Here is a 20,548-nt window from a genome sequence, read left to right as displayed (position 1 = left end):
AGCCTTACAGAATGTACCAAGGAAAGGTTGTCCCCTGAGTTTTTGTTCAGTTGAAAATGGTATGTTGTGTGCTCTTGTTCTGCCAAGAGTTCTCTGTGTATGAATGTATGTAGCTTCTAACATGTGCAAGTGAGCAAACACTGCTACCCAGACTGATAAATGTTCACACTCAACCAAAACAACAGGCTGCCTGGTCATTACAGTTGATCCTGGGATCTTGCTGTGCTGTTCTGCTACTTTTCAACAGTGTCTATGTGCCAAAATACTTTGTTTACAACCAATCTCTTGAGACGTCCTATGGTTATGCCAGGTGCTAATGGGGCAACCTTTTCATGTAGAGAGTTGTGTGTGCGTCGAATGAGCTGCCAGAGGAAATGAAGGAGGCTGGTACAATTTCAACATTTAAAAGACATCCCGATGGGTATACAATTGGGAAGGATTTAAAGGGGTAAAGGCCAAATGCTGGCAAATGGGACTACATTTATTTAGGATATCTGGTTGGCATGGATGACTGAAGGATCTGTTTCCTTGCTGTACATCTCTATGACAGTAAGTCTTTCTTTTCTACTAAGATTTCGGGTCCAGTAACCCTTCTTCAGGATTGGTCACTGGACCTGAAACGTTAACTCAGTTTTCTCTCTCCACACCTGTTGAGCTTTTCCAGGTAACGTCTGATTTTGTTTCTGATTTCCAGAATCTGCAGTTTTTATGACTTTTTAAAACTCTGTTGATTAGTTTCCATGACAATTCGAGACACTTGAGAGGGCAGAGGAGCTGAAAATTTCTGTGAAAAGCTATAGCTACAAAACACGCACTGACAGACAGACAATTACAGCATCGAGCTGCAAGTCCAGTCATTCAGTCTTGTCTGAATGGGTTAGTAGGACTTCGCTCTGGACGATAGCCCAGGCCTCCTTATTGGGTGTGAAAGCAAAGTTCAGTCAAATACTTGGACCATTTCCTCTTCTGGGATAAACATTGCGGGGTCAGCGAAGAGCGGAAATTATTCCTCGTGGATAATTTTGCTTGCGCGTCTACCTGTAGCGCAAGTTTGGAATTTTTAGCTAAAGGAAAGGAGGGGGTGCTGGGGGGAGGATTGTGTCGTGAGAAATAGCAGAGCGATCCTTCCAACTTGAGCAAGTTAGGAACCACCTCCGTTGACTTTCCTTGGGTTTTTATTTAAAGTCAGAAGTGGGAGTTGCATGATGATGCAGTCAGATTGATGTCTTAACCTCCCCCTGGTGTACAATTCTCTTTGAGATCTGCAGCCCCAGTCTGAGTGAGTGGCCAGTGTTTCCGAGTGGGCTTTGTAGTCTGCCCGCTGTCTGTCTGCCTCACCTTGCAGCCTCCCTCTCCCACCCACTGACCCATCCCCAGGACCAGGGCTCTGCGTCCAGTTGTGTGTGTTTATTTTTGTTTTGGTTTGCAGGATGCAGGCTGCAGCCGGTTCCTACAACTCCAGCGTCGCCCCCAGCGCGCTCCCGGGAGCGAACACCAGCCGCTCCAACCTCACCGACCGCTTCGACAGGAACGAGGCGCTCGCCCGCACCGAGATCTCGCTGCTGGGGATCATCTTCGTCCTGGCGGTGCTGGGCAATGTGACGGTGCTGCTGGCTCTGTGCAAGAGCCGCCGGAAGACCTCCAAGATGCACCTCTTCATCAAACACTTGAGCCTGGCCGATCTGTCAGTGGCTGTCTTTCAGGTCCTGCCCCAATTCAGCTGGGACATCACCTACCGCTTCCAGGGGCCAGACCTACTCTGCCGCATGGTGAAGCACCTGCAGATCTTTGGCATGTTCGCCTCCACCTACATGATAGTCATGATGTCGGTGGACCGCTACATTGCCATCTGCCACCCCCTGAAGACCCTGCAGCAGCCTACCCAGAGGTCCTACTTGATGATCATTGGGACCTGGGTGGGCAGCTTCATCCTCAGCAGCCCGCAGTCCTTCATCTTCTCCATGCGGGAGATCAAAAAGGATTCCGGGGTCTACGACTGCTGGGCCAACTTCATCCTGCCCTGGGGCATCAAGGCGTACATCACCTGGATAGCGCTGGGGGTCTTCGCCGTGCCCATGCTCATCGTGCTGGTGTGTTACACCTGCATCTGCTACAGCATCTTCAGGAACATCAAGTACAAGACCAAGGCTCCGACCGATACCTCCTTCAAGAATGGCCTCATCACCTCCGGAGTCAGCAGCATCAACACCATCTCCAAAGCCAAGATCCGAACGGTGAAGATGACCCTGGTGATTGTCTTGGCTTATATCGTGTGCTGGGCTCCCTTCTTCATTGTCCAACTGTGGTCTGTCTGGGACACGAACGCTCCCAAGGATGGTAGGTGCACTTTAACTATTTGGCACAGGCCATTTCCATTAAAAGGGGCTATCGGGGGCCGGCTGAATGTTATACTGCTTTAGAATCAATTGTACATGGCATTAAACAGCTAACAGAAGGCTCTTGTGATACAGTGGTAGTTTCCCTAACTCTTAGCCAGGAGACCTGGATTGAAGTCCCACCGGCTCCAATCATGAGTGATCACTATTCTGAAGAGGTTGTTTTATAAATAAATAAAAATAAACTCCAGACTGAAGGTTCTTGTGATATGATGTGGTATCCTGCTATGAGCCTGCAGACTTGGGTTCAAGTCTCACCTGCTCCAAAGGGGCAGCACATTGGCTCAGTGGTCAGCACTGCTGCCTCACAGTGCCAGAACCTAGGTTTGATTCCAGCCTCAGGCAACTGTGTGGAGTTTGCACGTTCTCCCCGTGTCTGCATGAGTTTCCTCCTGCATTCCAAAGATGTACAGGTTAGGTGAATTGGTCATGCTAAATTCCCCCGAGTGTTCAGGGATGTGTAGGTTACATGCATGAGTCAGGAGTAAATGTGGGGTAATAGGGTAGGGGATTGGGCTTGAGTGGGATACTCTTTGGAGGGTCGATGTGGACTTGTTGGGCCGAAGGACCAGTTTCCACACTGTGGGAGTTCTATGATATGATCCTCTGATCTCTGTGAAATGTGTACTTTAGCATCTCTGAACAGGTTGATTGGGAAACGTTAAATAACTAACAGTGTTTGTGTGAACTTTTGGATTTCCATCACTTAGGGCAGCTCTGTCATTAGATACTCATGAGTTTAACCTGAGGGTCACCTCCCAACACTTAATTTGCTTTGCAAAAGTTTTTCTTTGATTTTGTGACATTTCAACTTGCCCGTTTAAATGAAAGTTAACTAATAATTTGCCAATAATTAGATTTTAAGACTTAAAATCACATTAGTTAGTAATAACAATGGTAGGATTTGCCAGTTAAAGTTTAGTTAAAATAATATCAGCAAAGTTTTTTTATTCATTTGGAGGGGTGTGAATATCACTGGCTGGACCAACATCCTTAATTCTTAGCTTTAGTCCTTGATCCATCCCTAACTGCTCTTGAGAAAGTAGTGATGAACTGCCTAATATTAAAGAAAGCATTTCATCATGTTCATTTGATGCTTAATTGTGTTTGAAAATGAGCTATATTATATTGAAATTTAAACAATAAAAATATTATGAAAAGACTGAAACTCCTTCTTCTGCTTTTATTACCTCGAGACTTAGTTTCTTTCCAGGCTGCTGTTTTGCATTCTGTACTGTGTAAACTTGAAACTGTGCTGCTCCTGTCTAAACTGGCACCAAGTCCAGTTCACCCATCTCTCCAGTGCTGACTAATCCAAACTGGCTTCCAACCAAACAACAACTTGATTTTAAAATTCTCATCTTTGTTTCTAAATTCCTTCATGGCTGCCGTCCTCCCCATCTCTGTAATCTCCTTTGGTGCCACAAATGTCCGACATCTTTGCATTCCTCCGGGTATGGCCACTTGAATATTCTTGATTCTAATTACTCCACCATTGATAGCCCTGTTTTAGTGCCTAAGCCCTGAGCTTTGGAGAACTGTGTGGAGGTCAAACCACCTCCCTACCTCGCTTGCCTCATTTAAAATGCTCCTGATAACCTCTTTATTCAGGATCTGTGGTCATCTGCCCTTAAACCTTTTCTTGTGGCTTGTTGTCATATTTAATATTATAATGCTCCTGTAAAATACCATCGGTTGTTTTATTGCATTAATGGTGCTACATAAGTATAAGTTGTTGTTGGTAACAGACTTTTCCTCAAGTGACTGATCATTAAACTTGTTCATTAAACTGGAGGCGAATGCCTACTAATGTACTTTATGGCTGGGATTTTGTCAGTGAGATTATAGAATTCTAATAACAGAAAAACGTAGAGGTTACCTTTCATATTTGGTTTCTGTACTTAAAACTGATTCTTGCTTTAGAGCAATGGAAACTTGTCCAGATGTGAGTTGTATGCTGGCTCCGTGGCACACTGTAATGAACTTACAAAAAGCAAAATTCTTCTGTCTGTGTAATTAAATGCGTGCAGACTGTGCTGGCAAGTATGGGTAAAGATACAGATTTCAATTTTTTTTATTAATTCATAAGACGTGGACAGTGCTGACAAAACCAACGTTTATATACATCCCTAATTGCTCTTGAGAATGTATTGGTGAGCTACCTTCCAGATTAAAACTGACAAGCTTACAAGGGCAGATAAGAATCAACCCTATTGCTCTGGGCTGAAGTTACATAAAGGCCAGTCTAAGAAAGGAAAACAGTTTTCCTTCCTAAATGGCGTTAAAAAACCAGATGGGTTCTTGATAGTCTGTTTGATTCATAATTACCATTACAAAGATTATACTTTTTTATTCTGTAATTAGTCAGTTAAGTGAATTTAAATATCCAAGCTGCCTCAGTGGGAGTTGATCCGACCAAATTATTAATCTAAAACTCTGGATTACTAGTCCAATATATCACAATACAAAAAATTGATTGAGATCTTTGTACCTTATCTATTTAGTGATTGAAATGATGGTGTGACAATTCCAGTTTGAATGAACTCCAAACAACATTACTCTCCCTCCTCCCCTCTCACACCTCCACTAAACAGTGACTTGAAATCACTGTTGTTCAGTATCAAGCTAGAATCTGCATTGTTGTGGTTCATTAATGATTGTTTTCTACACAAACATAAAATGATGATCACGCAACATGGTTCTTTGTGGCTGATGGCAACTAACTGATGAAGCCATGGACACAAGAACAGGCGTAGACCATTTGGTCCTCAAGCCTCTTCAATTTAATCATTGCTGAGCTGCAATGCAACTCTATTTACCTGCTAAAGCTAAAAAAGCTCTCAAGAACTGCATTCGACAACAATCCATCTAAAACAAAAACAGAAATTGGTGGAAACGCTCAACAGGTCTGACAGCATCTGTGGAGAGAAATCACAGTTGGGATTTGAGGTCTAGTGACCCTTCTCCAGAACAGTCCATCCATCTCAGTTTTGCAAGCTCCAATTTCAAAGCTTTATGGCAGAGAAGCTCAGAATCCTATTCCTTCTTGCAGGATTTTCTTTACAAGAATTGCCAATTTAACTCAGTAAATCATTTACTGGAATCGCTAACATAGGACTTGGAGCAAGGGGCAAAAGAGTCATAGAGTTATAGAGATGTACAGCATGGGAACAGATCCTTCAATCCAACTTGTCCATACTGACCAGATATCCCAACCCAATCTAATCCCATTTGCCAGCACTTGGCCCATATTACTCCAAATCCTTCCTATTCATGTAACCATCCAGATGCTTTTTAAATGCTGTAATTGTACTAGCCTCCACCACTTCCTTGGCAGCTCCTTCCATGCATGCACCACCCGCTGTGTGAAAAAGTTGCTTTTTAGGTCCCTTTTATCCTATCCATGCCCCTCATAATTTTATAAACCTCTATATGGTCACCCCTCAGCCTTCGACACTCCAGGGAAAACAGCTCCAGCCTAGTCGGCCTCTCCCTATAGCTCAAATCATCCAACTCTGGCAACATACTTGTAAATTTTTTCTGAACCCTTTAAAGTGTCATAACATCCTTCTGATAGGAACGAGACCAGAATTGCACACAATATTCCAAAATTGACTTAACCAAAATTGTCTGGTACAGTTGGAACATGACCTCTCAACTCCTCTATTCAATGCTCTGACCAATGGAGGAAAGCATACAAAACGCCTTATTCGCTATCCTATCTATATGCGATGCTACTTTCAAGGCACTATGAACCTGAACTTCAAGGTCTCTTTGTTCAGCAACATTGGCCAGGACCTTACCATTAAGTGTGTATGTCCTGCGCTGATTTGCTTGTCCAAAATGCAGCATCTTGCATTTATCTAAATTAAACTCTATCTGCCACTCCTCATTGACCTGTCTGATCAAGATCCCATTGTACTCTGAGGTAACCTTCTTCACTGTCCATGATACCTCCAATTTTGATGTCATCTGCAAACTGACTAACTCTACCCTCTGTATTCAGATCTGAATTATTTATATAAATGATGAAAAACAGCACCGACCATAAATATGGCATCAAGATAAAACAAGGAGGCTGATAGGTAACCTAAGAATGGATAAATCTGTCAAATCAACGCCAGCTGTGAGTAACAGTGGATTCTGAAGTAGAAGGAATAACTAAGATCTTTTTGTGGAAGAATACTGATTAAATTGCAATCTCTGCAACTGATATTTTCATTTTGCAACAATCAACTATTTCATTAATTGTGAATGTCCTGCCTTTTCAACCTCTCCCCTCACCTGAGGCATGGTGACCCTCAAGTTAAAACACCATCAGTTGATTCTCTTTAATGAGAAAGTAGCCCTATGGTCCTGTGAGACTATGATATCTTTACCTTTTACTTCAATTAATTAACGCAATTAATGAATGTGGCTGGCATTAGTTTTGGGACACTCAAGACCAAGAAATTTGAGTGGAGTAATAATATGTTTTAGTTGTTCAGCAATCAGCCCATGTGCTTGGATTATGTTGATGCAGAAAGTTAAAGAAAATCTAAGGAAAACTGATGAATCCATTCAGTCAGAATACTTAAGGAAAGTAAAATTGCCTGTATCTCAATACACAGTACGTTTAATCATTTTGACATCATATTCTTTGAGAAGGAATAGAGAATTGTCTGTGAGTAAAAATCCACATCTCAAAGGTAAAATGGGAGGTGTTGTTTTTGCAGTAATGTCACTGAAGTGAACATCTAGAACTGTAGGTTAACAATCTGGGAACATGGGTTCAAATCTCACTTTAGCAAAGGCGAAGTGCTAACCTAACACAGGACTACTTGCTTGCTAAACATCATGTAATAGACTGAGCTTATCATCCCATAGCTGACAGATCAGCTCTCAGCTCTGTAATTCTGTCACATTCAGCAGTGGATAATTAGCTAACATGAGACTCCACAAATATCCCCACCTTCAAAATAGGAAGTCCATACATAAGACAAGGTGAGAACTATTTGCATCAGAATGCTGAGTGGATCCATCACAGCCTCCTGCTAAGGTCCGCAGCATCAGTCTTTTCAACCAATTCGATTCACTCCACATGATATCAAGAATGGTTGAATGCACTGAATACTGCAAAGGCAATAAGCCCTGACAATGTTTTCGTAATAATACTGTAGCCCTAGCCAAGCTGTTCAAGTGCAGTTACTACAGCTAGTTTGTTTTAATCAACCTGTTCAGAGATATTATTACACATTCTGGAGCAGGTGGAATCTGAACCTGGACTCCCTGGATCAGAGGTATGGACACTACTACCTCTTCTACTACTACAGCACCCCCTTCTTCCCCCCCCCTCCACCACCACCATCTTCTCCAGGGCAATTATGAATGGACATTGAATGCTGACTTAGCCAGTGATGTCCACATGCTGGTACAAATAAATGTTGAGGTTATGTGTTCAAGCTGCAGTCTAGAGGTTGGAGTGCAGAATCTGGGCTGACACTCTTGGTTCAATACTGAGGAAGCATTGCATGCTCAGAGATTCCATCTTTTACAGTTTTATTCAACCGCAACCCTGCCTTCCCTTTTGGATGTCTGTTCATGATTCCGTGGCACGACTGTAAAGAAGAGCAATGGCGTTTCCATTATTTTTGTTAGTACTTATCCCTCAATCAATACTACTAAGACAGATGATCCAATTGTTACCAACTGGCTGTTTATAGAACTTTGTTATGCATAGCTACCATGTTTTCTGCATTACAACAGTGAGCAAATTTAAAGTACTTCATAAAGCACTATGGAACTTCCTCACCCCAAGACTGGTTGGAAGGTGGAATATAATTGCTATGTAATTGAAATTTTTTTTCAGCATCGAGGTGCATAATGTATTAATTATAAAAGACTGTGCAGTTAAAATCACTCTGTACATTAAAACAGACACAGGCATCAACCCAGTGAACTAGTGTATGAGTAATTATTTCTTGATATCAAGAATCTGCCGAGAAAGAATGAAATATCCTTTTCCAAAGATGATTGTTTTTAAAAAAAACATGTAGCAAAACATTAAGATAGCAAATCTAGTTTCAGAGTGAGACCCCGAGGGACAAACTTCAAGTTAATGTCAGTACTAACAAATTTATTGGTGCAATGTTTGCAAAGAAATCGTAAAAGTTAATAATAACAGAAAAGGGCCAAGTGGGAAATCAGAAACCGAAAGTATAAAACTAAAATGATCTGTGAAAATAACTTAAATAATTAAGAGGCAAAATAGGGACAAGTAAAAAGCTCTGGTTAGTTTATCTTATTTCAGGAGATAGGATCTCAGAGTCTTTGGCACAATGCGAGCCAACTCAGCTGTACCTGATTATGCTGGGATGTGGGAAAAGCATCGTTACATTTTGTGTCAAGTCTCTGAAGTTTTATGACAGAAAGATCAGAGAAGAGGAACCTCTGTGGAGAGGCTGGAGGTGCTTCAGTTGTTTTCCTTACAGACGCGAAGGTTAATATGAGATTTGATAGTGTGAATGAGAAAATGTTACTTGACAGGGAATCAATGTAAGTGATTGAGGACAAGGAGTTTGAGGTGAATGGACACAGTGCAAGTTAGAACACGGGCAGGATGCCACTTATATGTTTAGGCACTAATATGACCATTCCCACTCTATTTCAGATATCATTCCTTTCTTTTTGCCTATGTGGGGGTTGGTTAGCTCAGTTGGTTGGATGGCCGGTTTTGTGATACAGAGTGATGCCAACAGCATGGGTTCATTTCCTGCACTGGCTGAGGTTACCATGAAAGACTCCCCTCGTCTTAGGCATGGTGACCCTCAGGTTAAGCCTCTACCAGTTGTGTTTCTGTAGTGAGAGAGCAGTCCTGTGGTCTGGCAAGACCATATATTTGTATGCTGTGTTTGTCTAACAACCAAGCATTAATTCTATCTGGATCATATTCAGACCCTTACCATGTAAACATCAATTTGAATTGTCAGGTGTATCAGTTCCAGAATATCATGTTGTCTGTTCATTCCACACACTGTCTAGTTTGAAATGAAAATGTTCATTTTTTCTAATCAGCACTAAATTACTTTACTTTCTTTCTTGTATATTTATTTAACCTCACCAAAACTGTATCAGTTATTCTCCAAATCAACTCCAAGTGATAGCAACTTCCACATTCCAACCAGTCTTGGGGTAAGGAAAATTTTCCAGAATTCCATGTCGAATTTATTAGTGACTATCATCTATCATGCCTCGCCCTCTCAAGTTCTGGCCTCTGCAATAAATGAAAACATCCTCCCTTCACTACATTTAGCCCATTAAAATCTGCTGTAATTACAATGACTTCTCATAGATTACCCAACAGCTTTTTATTTTGTAAGAAGTGGTCCAGCCTGACAGTCTTTCTTGACAATTGTAACAATTAATACTGTTTATAGTTGTCAGTCAGTGTTAAAATTTGTGTGAGTTAGTTAGTAGAATTAAAAGAATGAGGTAAACTGCTACCAGAATTACAAAGGCAAAGTGGACAGTAATTTTGAAGAATTTTCTTTTTAAAATGACTATTTTACCATATTTTATAAGGTCTGTTCACATTCTATGTCTTCTTTCTTGCTCACACACTCCATGCTGCCAGAAGAATAAAAGGAAGATTTATCTAAGGCCTCAGTTTGACATCTCATTCAAAAGAAGGTGCTTCCTACAGTGCTGCTCTCCCTCTGTACTACTGGAGTGTTAGTCTTGAGATCTGTCCTGAAGGCCCTAATGTAGGGTTTGAATTTGTTGACTCAGCAGCACAGCAGTTCTACCAACTGAAACATGGGCTGTCACATCATATTACAGTCAGATTTATTCAGCCTCACTGCACTTTCAGGATTTAAATAGCAGACCCAGAATACTTTACTCCAAACAGTACAGCAATTACTCATAATATTAAGGGTAGGCATATGTGTTAGGATGTTCACCTTGATTGTATGGGTTTTGATCTATCATATCTAATAATCCGATCAGTTCTCACTTGTTAATTGTGTACATTATATTTGCCAAAAAGCCAAGTATAATTCCGTCTGGAGCATGTTCAGGTCCCTACATGACAATAGCAATTTGAAATGTTAGTTGCATCAGGTTTAGAGTATCATTTTTGGGTCATGGAGCTGTACAGTATGGAATCAGACCCTAGAGTCCAACTTGTCCATGCTGATCAGATATCCAAAACTAATCTAGTCTCATTTACGAGCATTTGGCGCCATGTCCTTCTAAACCCTTTCTATTCAAATACCCATCTGCATGCCTTTTAAACTGTATCACCTTTCTCTAGCAGTTTGTTCCATGCACACACTACCCTCTGTGTGAAAAAGTTGTCGCATAGGTCCCTTTTAAATCTTTCCCCTGTCACCTTAAACCCATGCACTCTACCTTTGGACTCTGCTACCCTTGGGAAAAGACCTTGTCTATTTACCCTATCCACATCCTGTATGATTTTATAAACCTCCATTAGGTCACCCCTCAGCTTCCGATGCTCTAGGGGAAAATTCCCCAGCCTATCTAGCCTCTCCCTAGAGTTCAAACCCTCCAATCCTGGCAACATCCTTATAAATCTTTACTGAACCCTTGACTTGGGTGAGCTGGTGTTGGACTGGGGTGAACAAAGTTATAAATCACACAACACAGGATTACAGTCCAATAGACTTATTTGGAAGCACTAACTTTCGGAGCGTCTCTCCTTCAGCAGGTAGTCCACCTGATGAAGGAGCAGTGCTGTGAAAGCTAGTGCTTCTAAATAAATCTGTTGGGCGATAATCTGGTGTTGTGTGATTTTTGCCGAACCCTTCTAAGTTTCACAACATCCTTCCTAAAGCAGGGAGACCAAAACTGAGTGCAGTATCCCAAAAGAGGCTCATTCATTCCACACACTTCCTAGTTTGAAATGAAAAATGTTTTTCTTCTATGTGCTATTGAAATCACACCCAATTATATTGTCAAATATTCTGGATAACATAAAAAGAAATGTCTGTCAGGAATTCACACCTGTGTGTAATGGATAAGTTTGCATTCACTCAGCTTTATGAGAACGACTATTGGGAATTATAGCAGTTTCTTGTTAACGTTCCCTCGTTATTCCCAATTTTTTTTATTAGCTTGAGAAATGTTGACATGACATGATGCCAGTCTTCAGTCTTGTAGGAATTTGGAGCTAATTTTTAGTCAACTTGGGGCCAGTTATTTTGAGGGTTCTCTCGGGAGGGTAGAGAATTTACAGGTTGAAATGATTATTTAAGTACTATTTTTTTAAGGAAGAAACATATAAAATATGTAGAACAATTCAAAATAGCACAAGCTAAGTAAGAACTGCTTATAACTTTCCTATTTATATTTGTAATTGCATTTTTAAACATTTTGCAGTTTAGATGTACATTTGCAAATGTCACCCTCCCAGGAGAAACAATCCACTATCCAACAATGAAATGACAGATCTCAGTTTGGTTCAAATATTAACCCTCTCCTCACCTCATCAGTGTACTGTAGGCTCAAATATCCATTTGTAGTCTTGAGTGCAAAGTCTAAGCTGACAACTTACAATATTGAGGGGATGCTATGTTGCCAAAAAGACCATCATTCAGATGACTTTCTGATTATTCTGATAGATATAAAGGTTTCCCTGGTGTCATGACAATGCTAATGCCTCAAACATCAACACCAGCCTAACTGGTCATTGATTTTGCTGTGTGCAGAGTGACCACTATATAATAACTGCAAGTGCATGTCAAGCAATGAAACACTTCCGTATGTTTTGTGCCCATGAAAGGCACTTTATAAATATAAATTTATTTTTATGACCATTTTCACTTGTATGAAAGTTTAGTTCCAAAAGTTAAGCACTTTTCCCGTGCCTGGAATGTGCTACCAGAGGAGATGGTAGAAGCAGTTACAAAACAATATTTGAGGAGCATCTTGACAGATAAATGAATAGGCGGGGAATAGAGGGATACAGACCGCAAACAGGCAAAATGTTTTTAGTTTAGACAGGCATCATGTGTTGGCACAGGCTGTGGGCCAAAATTCCTGTTCCTGTGCTGTACTGTTCTTTTTTGTTGTTTTTATTTGGTAAAGTTTGGTCGATGTATGTAGGCTAGTGATCTTCTCCTGACATGGTGTAATGTCAGTAATTGTAATATTTGATGGATCCAAATGCACAGTGGTATAACTTGAAAATCAATAACAGCTGGAAGTAGCTCAGGATTTGGAGTTCCACAAGAGCCATTGATATTCCAGGGGTTGGATCTGCACCGTGAAAACGAACTGATGAGACAGTCCTTTCTTTGTGCATGTAATTAGAAACAAAGTACACTTAAGGAGAAACAGAGTCCCTATCGTTTCAGTTGAATCTCAGGCAGTTTCTGCCAATCCAGTCCTTATTCACCTAGGCCTTGCCATCTATGGCAATTAGAGAAAGGGCAGCATTTTCAGCAGGTTGGGCACAGTCTTTAGTGCTTCTACTGAGGACTTTCTTGCTAAAATTATTGTTTTTGCTACCAGGAAAGTTATCAACTGCTGACTGGAATTCTCCAATTCTGTGTCGGCTCAAAAAACATTGTTACACTATCCAGCATCATTTCATGGCTACAGACAAAGTTCAGTCACTTACCCGCCCCATGTGGTTGCTACCATTTTCTTTCCCATTATGCACTTTTGATTTTCAGCGAGATAGAAGGATGTCAGAGTGTTCCTCAGCAAATGGCTTCCAGATTCTGCCTGTATGTATTGAATATCCACATCTCCTTACTAGTAGCCCAACCCATAAATCCTCCAGTCTTCCAGGTCCCTGACTATTCCCAACTACATGCCCCTGCTCCTGCCTACACCCAGTCCCTTACATATGAGGCAACTATGTCAGGTGTGGTCACACTCTGCCCACTCCTTGAAGCCAGGGTACTCAAAAGTGTGGACGAACCCCTCCTACATTGCCTCCCATCCAGGCACTTTACTATATTTCTGCCTTGCAGATACTTATGCCTCATCTACAATCGTGATTGCCCCTTTCCCAGAACCTGCATCCTGCAGCTCCAAACACTGACCTGCTGAGTTTCATATCCACAGAAACACCTGCCCTTGTCTCTCCATCACCTATCTTTGCCTTGAGTTTCTGCAGATGGACCCAACAGACTGACCGTGCCCAATGTGCAACCTGATCAGACAGCCCTGGATGAGTAGTGCCCAGGTTCCTGGCTGATAGATGCACATTTCCTGGACCGTGTGAGCTCGACAGAGCTGCAGGGCTGACCACGAGCTGTTCCCTGGACTGGTTGAGTGACTGTGCTAATTAGCAGCCAAGGCAAGGATGCTACGAAGATGCAGGGAGGTGCAGTGTGTGAACACTAAGAGAGCAAGTGAGCAAGCCTGAGATTCAGCTCAGTCCATTCCATGAGCTGGGTGCCTGTCCCTGCATGCAAAGTCTCCCTACTGCAGCTCTTCACTGCTCTTTGTCAGTTTAACCTGCTTCCATAGGGTCCTGCTAGTGTATCAGGGGTGCCATTATGGGAGTGATTAGTTGGCAGATGGTAGATACCAATGTTCATGGTTGAGGGGAGTGTGTGTGTGACTGGTGCCCACATGGCATGACCTGGGTTGCAGTTTGTTCGTAGGTAACCTGGAGGTCAAACAGATCAAGCAGTGAGCCAACTACGTCATGTCTCCATTCTGTTTCCATGTTGAAGTTTCTTGACTTCAAACTTGTTTAGCAAGTTTGGTGAGATAGAAAGTTGATTTATAATAAAGTATCTTGTGCTGGCAATAGGACAGTTTGCAAGCAATAAAGCTCCTGAAATGGCACCTTGCTGCTGCCTAGCGAGAATCTCGCCTCACTGCTCATGAAAAACATTAAGGGTGGATCAGATTTCCTGGATGTCAAGATGGGTATTGTTGGACTTTGTGTCCAATTCTGCCACACATCTCACCATACTGTTCATATTCCTGTAAGATTCTGCCCCGTGACACTGTCTGGTGTCTCACCCAATTGACCATCAGTCATATCTGAACCTTGACTGTGAATACCAGCCTTGAGATACATAGGCTAGCCTTATTCTGTCTTCCTCTATCATTCTCATACTTGCACATTCAATAGGTAATACAATAGATATCTTGAATAGAAATTTTAGTTGATTTTCTTGTCTTCACCACAAGGGCTTAGAGGCCAGTTTACCTTCCTCAGCCTGTTACATTTCACATGTGGCTTTTAAAACATGTCCAGCTGAATGAACCACTTGAACAGTCTTCCCCTGCCTCTTGTTCCCTGGGCCACTTTGTCAGGCCAGTCTGCACTTTTACCATCTCCATCATGTTGGCATAGACATGGTGAGCCAAAGGGTCTCTTTCTGTGCTACCTGACTATCTAACTGCCCTTACTCGGCCTCATTCCTGTGAATGTGACCTGGGCCAATTCTCCCCCACCCCATATTTCTAAATCCACAGGATCACAAACCCACATGCAGGTGAAACTGAAGTCTGTGCATACTCCTATTTTTGTACTTCATTCCTTTTTCTGGAGCACGGAAGAGATTGAATACATTGGAAAGATCATCCTTTCCTGAACAATTGCATCTAGCCCGTGAGAGCTCCTTCACAGCTCCCTGTTTAAGTCTACGTCCCATTTTGGTCTCTGTGAATGACATTGTGCATACTTACATTTTAACTAATTGTTTAAGCTAATGCTTGTTAAAAATGAATGTGATTCACATTAAATCCACTGCTCCGACACTCTTCAAAGGCATGTGTTGATAATTGAGAATGAATAAACAAGAGTCAAGAGTTCTTTGAAAGTGGTATCACTGATGGACAGGGTGGTGAAAAAGGCATTTGGCATGCTTGCCATCATTGGTCAGAACATTGTGGGGACACAATGTTATGGCTGTACAATACATTAGTGAGGTCACCTTTGGCGTGCTGTGTCCAATTTTGGTTGCCCTGTTGTAGGAAGGATATTATTAATTTGGAAAGGATGCAAAAAAGATTGACAATGATGTTATAGGGACTGGAGGGTTTGAGTTACAAGGAGAGGCTGGATAGTCTGGGACTTTCCCCTGGAGCGTAGAAGATTGAGGGGTAAGATGAAGGCCTTTTCCTAAGGGTAGGGGAATTCAAAACTAGAGGGCATAGGTTTATTGTGAGGGGAAAGATTTGAAATGGACGGTTAGGGCAACCTTTTCACACAGAGGGTGGTGTGTATGTAGATTAAACTACCAGAGGAAGTGGTAGATGCAGGGACAGTTAAAACTTTAAAAGACATTTAGACAGGTACATGAATCGGAAAGTTTTAGAGGGATATAGCCACATAGTGGCAAATTGGGCTAGTTTTGTTTGGGAAATTTGGTCAGCATGGATTAACTGGACCGAAGGTTTTTTTCTATGCTGTAAGATTCTATGACTCTATGACTGCCCTCTGTCGCTCACTGAGATCAACTGATGGAGCAGCACTGACTCTGATCCCCTCCCCACCTTTCCAGAGAAATCAGCCATGTCAACGTTTCAGTATTCTTTTAAACTAAACATTTCATTCTTGACCTTGCATCAGAAATGCTCACACCCGAAATCTTCACTTATGTGTTTCACTCCATAGAGGCTCAGCAAACAGCCAAACACATTATTTCCAGACTGGAGCTTGAACCATGGACATCCCACTCTGCGCATTTTTGTCACTCACTGAACACACCTGTTGAGCCAGAGATGAGGTCTGACATAAGCACAGTTGGAATCATTTCTATTATATGGAATTACACCACAGATTTATCATCGGTGTAAATGATGGAATGATATCAGGGAATGTAAACAGCACAGGAAGAGACTGTTGGGCCCAACGTTTCCAGTTGTGCTCAACGCAAACCTTTTTAAACCCATCTTCATCTCAACGTACCACTATAATCACGTGATCTTTTACACCTTAAGTGCTTGTCAACTTCACCTTCCTCATCTGAGCAACTTCTGTGGCAGTAAATCACTCTCACCTCATAATCGCAGAGTAAGGAGTCACCCATTTAGATTAGATTAGATTAGATTACCGACAGTGTGGAAACAGGCCCTTTGGCCCAACAAGTCCACACCAACCCTCCAACGAGCAATCCATCCAGTCCCATTCCCTTACATTTACCCCTAATAATGCACCTAGTACTACGGGCAATTTAGCATGGCCAATTCACATAACCTGCACATCTTTGGACTGTGGGAGGAAACCGGAGCACCCGGACGAAACCCATGCAGACACGGGGAGAATGTGCAAACTCCAGACAGACAGTTGCCCAAGGGGGAATTGAACCTGGGTCCCTGGCACTGTGAGGCAGCAGTGCTCACCTGCAGAGAGGAGGAAGAATTTCTTCTCTCAGAGCGTAGCGAATCTGTTAAATTCTTTTCTTCAGAGAGCAACAGAGACTGAGTCATTCGGTACATTCAAGGCTGAGATAGACAAACAGATTTTTAATCAGTAAGGGAATCAAGGGTTGTGGGGAAAAGACAGGAAAGTGGGGAGTTGAGCATTATCAGATCATCTATGATTTCTGGGAACAGGAGTAGGCCATTCAGCCTTTCCAGTCTGATCTGCCATTCAATGCATCATTGCTGATCTGTGGCCTAACTGCATACACCTGCTTTGGCCCATATCCCGTAATACCTTTGTACAAAACATTATCGATCTCAGATGTAAAAGTTATCTAGGTGACTGTGCATTAATTGCCGTTTGGGGAAGAGTTTTCAAAACCTCTACCACTCTTTGTTCGTAGAAGTGCTTCCTAACATCCCACCAGAATATTCTGTCCCTAATTCTCAGACTATGCACCCTGCCCCTCCCACAGTTCTAGAATCTCCAACTAGTGGAAACAGAATGGTATTGAATTGAATGGTAGTACAAGCTGAATGGACTGAGTGGCCTACTCCTGCTCTGACTCTCAATGCATCAAGATACATTGATAGGTGGACAAGGTAGACAGTGCTTGAATGAGAGTGATATCCAAGCCAAGATTAATTACTTTTGCTGCTGTGCTTTGTAGATTCGACGGACGCTGCCTTTACCCTCACGATATTACTAGCAAGTCTGAACAGCTGCTGTAACCCGTGGATCTACATGTTCTTCAGTGGCCACCTCCTGAGTGACATCATCTATGTCTTTTCCTGTTGCCACAAAATTACCGGGAAGCTGAAGACGGAGGATTCAGAAACCAGCATCAAGAGGCACACCCTGCTGACAAAGGTCAGCCATAGGAGCCCAACATTCAGCTTGTGCAATTGGAAAGACAATGACAATGACAATGACGCATCTTCTCAGTCATTCCAGACAATGCCAGTAGAGACCTGAGGTGACCTGATTGCTGACTACACTCCCCTCCACCCCCATTAAACCATTTATATTACTTAAATGCACTGCCATTGAGATTGTGATCAAAGATCTGATTATCCAAAGCTTACCCTTATATTCATAGCACTTTGCTTACCTGAGTGTTAAGGAAGGGCATCAGCTTAAATGTGACCAGGTACTGGATGGCATCAATCCAATTAAACCCAAATGAATGGCATTTATTTTTGTTTGTCCAGTAGGAATGAAATAATTAGTCTTGTGGCTGTTAAGTACAAAAGCTGGTGATCGTAGATGTACTATGGATGAACAAAAACATTCAGCAAACATTGCATCTTTCAGATGGATAGCATATCAATTATACATCTGAATGTTAAATGATGAAACTTGTGCAATACTGAATTATATTTCATCCAATACATGGCATAGAATTGAAAACTCTAAAGTAATATTTTGAGATGTTAGAATATACATATTGTCCAAATATTGAATAATGGTTAATTGGTAACAGTTCTGATTTTGCAACCACCCCATGCCAGTCACAAGCAATGATGATCGCTAGCACTTTGTCCAAGTCGCAGTCATAAAGTATGAACCTGAGCTTTGATGATTGGTAGGCTGTTCCATCGTGGATGCTCAATGCCCAATGCCAATCATGCCCACATTGACTATGCCCCCAAACATGCATTCCATCAAGGATAACAGGTAGCAACTACAGCATTCTAATCTGGCTAGAAGCAACAAACTCATAGGAACAAGCAGTCTGGTTCGGTATCAAATGGTGTGGTGCATTTTCTCCCGAGTATAGGATGGGAAGCTGTGAATGTTTAAGGTGGTTGATCACAGCAACAATCCACATCAAAGGACCTTGCAGAAACCTTTGGATTTCAATGTTGTTTTTGAGCTGGTGTTGCCAACTGACTATTTCGTGGTATTGATGACACCCACCCTTTACTCATGTGATTTGAAGTGAGGCTTCTGCTGCTATCATCACAGGAGTCTATGTTGCCAGCATTCTAGTGTGGAATCTAGACTGGTCAACAAACTCTTAATTCTGTTGCTTGACATAAGTTACCACTTTCTGAATTCTGGAGTGGGGGAGTGTGGCGTGGGGAATTGGGAGGGTGGGGTGTTGTAGAGTGATGTTTGAGGGAGACAGAATGCAACAGATAAAAGATAAACCATAAGAACGTATAAATATAAAGTCAGAGAATGGAAAACACAAACCGTCGGAGGGAGTATGATCTAATCTTTGGTGATATCTAAGTGGAAAGAACAGGATAAAATACTCACGCTAAAACAAAAATAAACTGGGAGAAGGCAGTTGGCATACATAGAAATGACAAGTTAAAAAGTGACTCACTGATAATGGTCTATAATGGTAGATGTGGCTTGAACCTTAATGATCCAGCCTGATTAAATGGGTATAAATATATAGTTATATTGGGAATAATGGCAAATGAGACAAAATTAGATATTAGCATTGGATCCCAGTTGACTTGGATGCCATGAAACTACTACATTGTGGCGGATGGTGTTTCATTGGATTTCTCCATTATCCCAAGGGATAGATGCCATCAGAGATCAGAGGTGTGATTTTACCGTAATAAATTTGCAGAAATAATTGGATCACTCTTAGGAATTTTAGAACAGCATTAATGGAGACCTGGGAACTGGTCATTGGGCTCACACTCTGGTCATGATCGAGGTATGGAAAATTTATAGCACAGAAAGAAACCATTCAGCCTATTGTGTCATTTCTAGGATATATGGAGCAACAGAAGAAGATATTTAACAATAACATAGGAAAGAAGAAACAAAAATGTACATGCGCCTCAACAACAATACTTGTGTATCTTTTTAAAGATCATCAAAAAATTATAATCTACCCATGCACCACCTCACAGTCCTTAGAAGCTATGTAAATACAACAAGAAGTATAACTGTGATTGAAAATTTGTTAATGGAATATGTTTAATGTTTTATTCTAAAGCATAAATCTGCAAAGTATATGCCCAGTAAAGTGTTTGTTTTTCTAGATTCCTCTTCCTAGCATTTCCCTTCCCTGCAACCAACCCACTTCCATCTGCTTCCCTCTGTGGGAAAATATGTGTTTGAGTGAATAAGTTTGTAATTCGTTCTTTATGTTGCCTTTAACCACCTGGATATTGTTAATAAAGTTTTAAAACAATTAATTTTGGAGTCTTTTTCCTCTGATACTTCATGACCATGAATAAAAATATTTATTTGGTTTTATCGGCAGTTTTAATGTAATGCCACAGTTATGAACTGCTCTTAGTCACTCACACGCTATAAACTGAAGTCATTGGAAAACATAAAAAGTGTTAACAGAGCTCAAACAGACCATGAAAGTAGCTAACTTGATAACTGGAAAGGCAGTGATTAATGCTCTTATACCTTCTGGCTCAGTGTCAAATGGCACATTGCATTTATGCATTGGGAATGATGTATTTTGGGGTTTACAATGGCCAAAAGAAATTACAGCATACTTAAATAATTTGCAAACACTAGTTTGATAGAATCCCTGATATGTCTATGGATCGTAATTTAAAAATAAGAGGCCACCCATTTAAGATAGAGATGAAGAAAAATTTCCAGAACTTATTGGATTTGCTGAAGTTCCCTTCATTTTGGAAAAATAGCTCATTTGGAAAATAATTCCTTTATTCAAAAAGAGAAGGTGGAAACTACAGACCAGTTAACATAACATCTGTCTTTGAAATTTTAGAAGGCATGCTTAAAGACATTATAACAGACACTTGGAATTAAGGGCTACGGGGAGAATGCGGGTAAGTAGAGTTGAAGTGCCCATCAGCCATGA

The 20,548-nt window shown here is 41.5% G+C and overlaps 1 protein-coding gene across 1 annotated transcript; it reads left to right on the top strand.

Moving 5' to 3' along the window:
- Positions 1-1,099: 1,099 nt before the first annotated feature.
- Positions 1,100-19,901, top strand: avpr1aa (arginine vasopressin receptor 1Aa). Its single transcript, XM_060839651.1, has 2 exons — positions 1,100-2,337; positions 17,405-19,901. The coding sequence occupies exons 1-2, from the start codon at positions 1,431-1,433 to the stop codon at positions 17,707-17,709; spliced, it is 1,212 nt and encodes a 403-aa protein (XP_060695634.1). The 5' UTR covers positions 1,100-1,430; the 3' UTR covers positions 17,710-19,901.
- The last annotated feature ends 647 nt before the right edge of the window (positions 19,902-20,548 follow it).

Source organism: Hemiscyllium ocellatum, chromosome 19 (assembly GCF_020745735.1).
Source record: "Hemiscyllium ocellatum isolate sHemOce1 chromosome 19, sHemOce1.pat.X.cur, whole genome shotgun sequence".
In the NCBI taxonomy this organism is placed as follows: domain Eukaryota; kingdom Metazoa; phylum Chordata; class Chondrichthyes; order Orectolobiformes; family Hemiscylliidae; genus Hemiscyllium; species Hemiscyllium ocellatum.
The sequence above is the reverse complement of the archived record's forward strand: the minus strand, read 5'-3'. Positions and strand labels throughout refer to the sequence as shown.

Bases quoted from the DNA above. Each gene is read 5' to 3' on its own strand.
- avpr1aa (XM_060839651.1), top strand. From the start codon at position 1,431: ATGCAGGCTGCAGCCGGTTCCTACAACTCCAGCGTCGCCCCCAGCGCG. The intron at 2,338-17,404 runs GTAGGTGCACTT...TGTGCTTTGTAG, and splicing joins CACGAACGCTCCCAAGGATG to ATTCGACGGACGCTGCCTTT.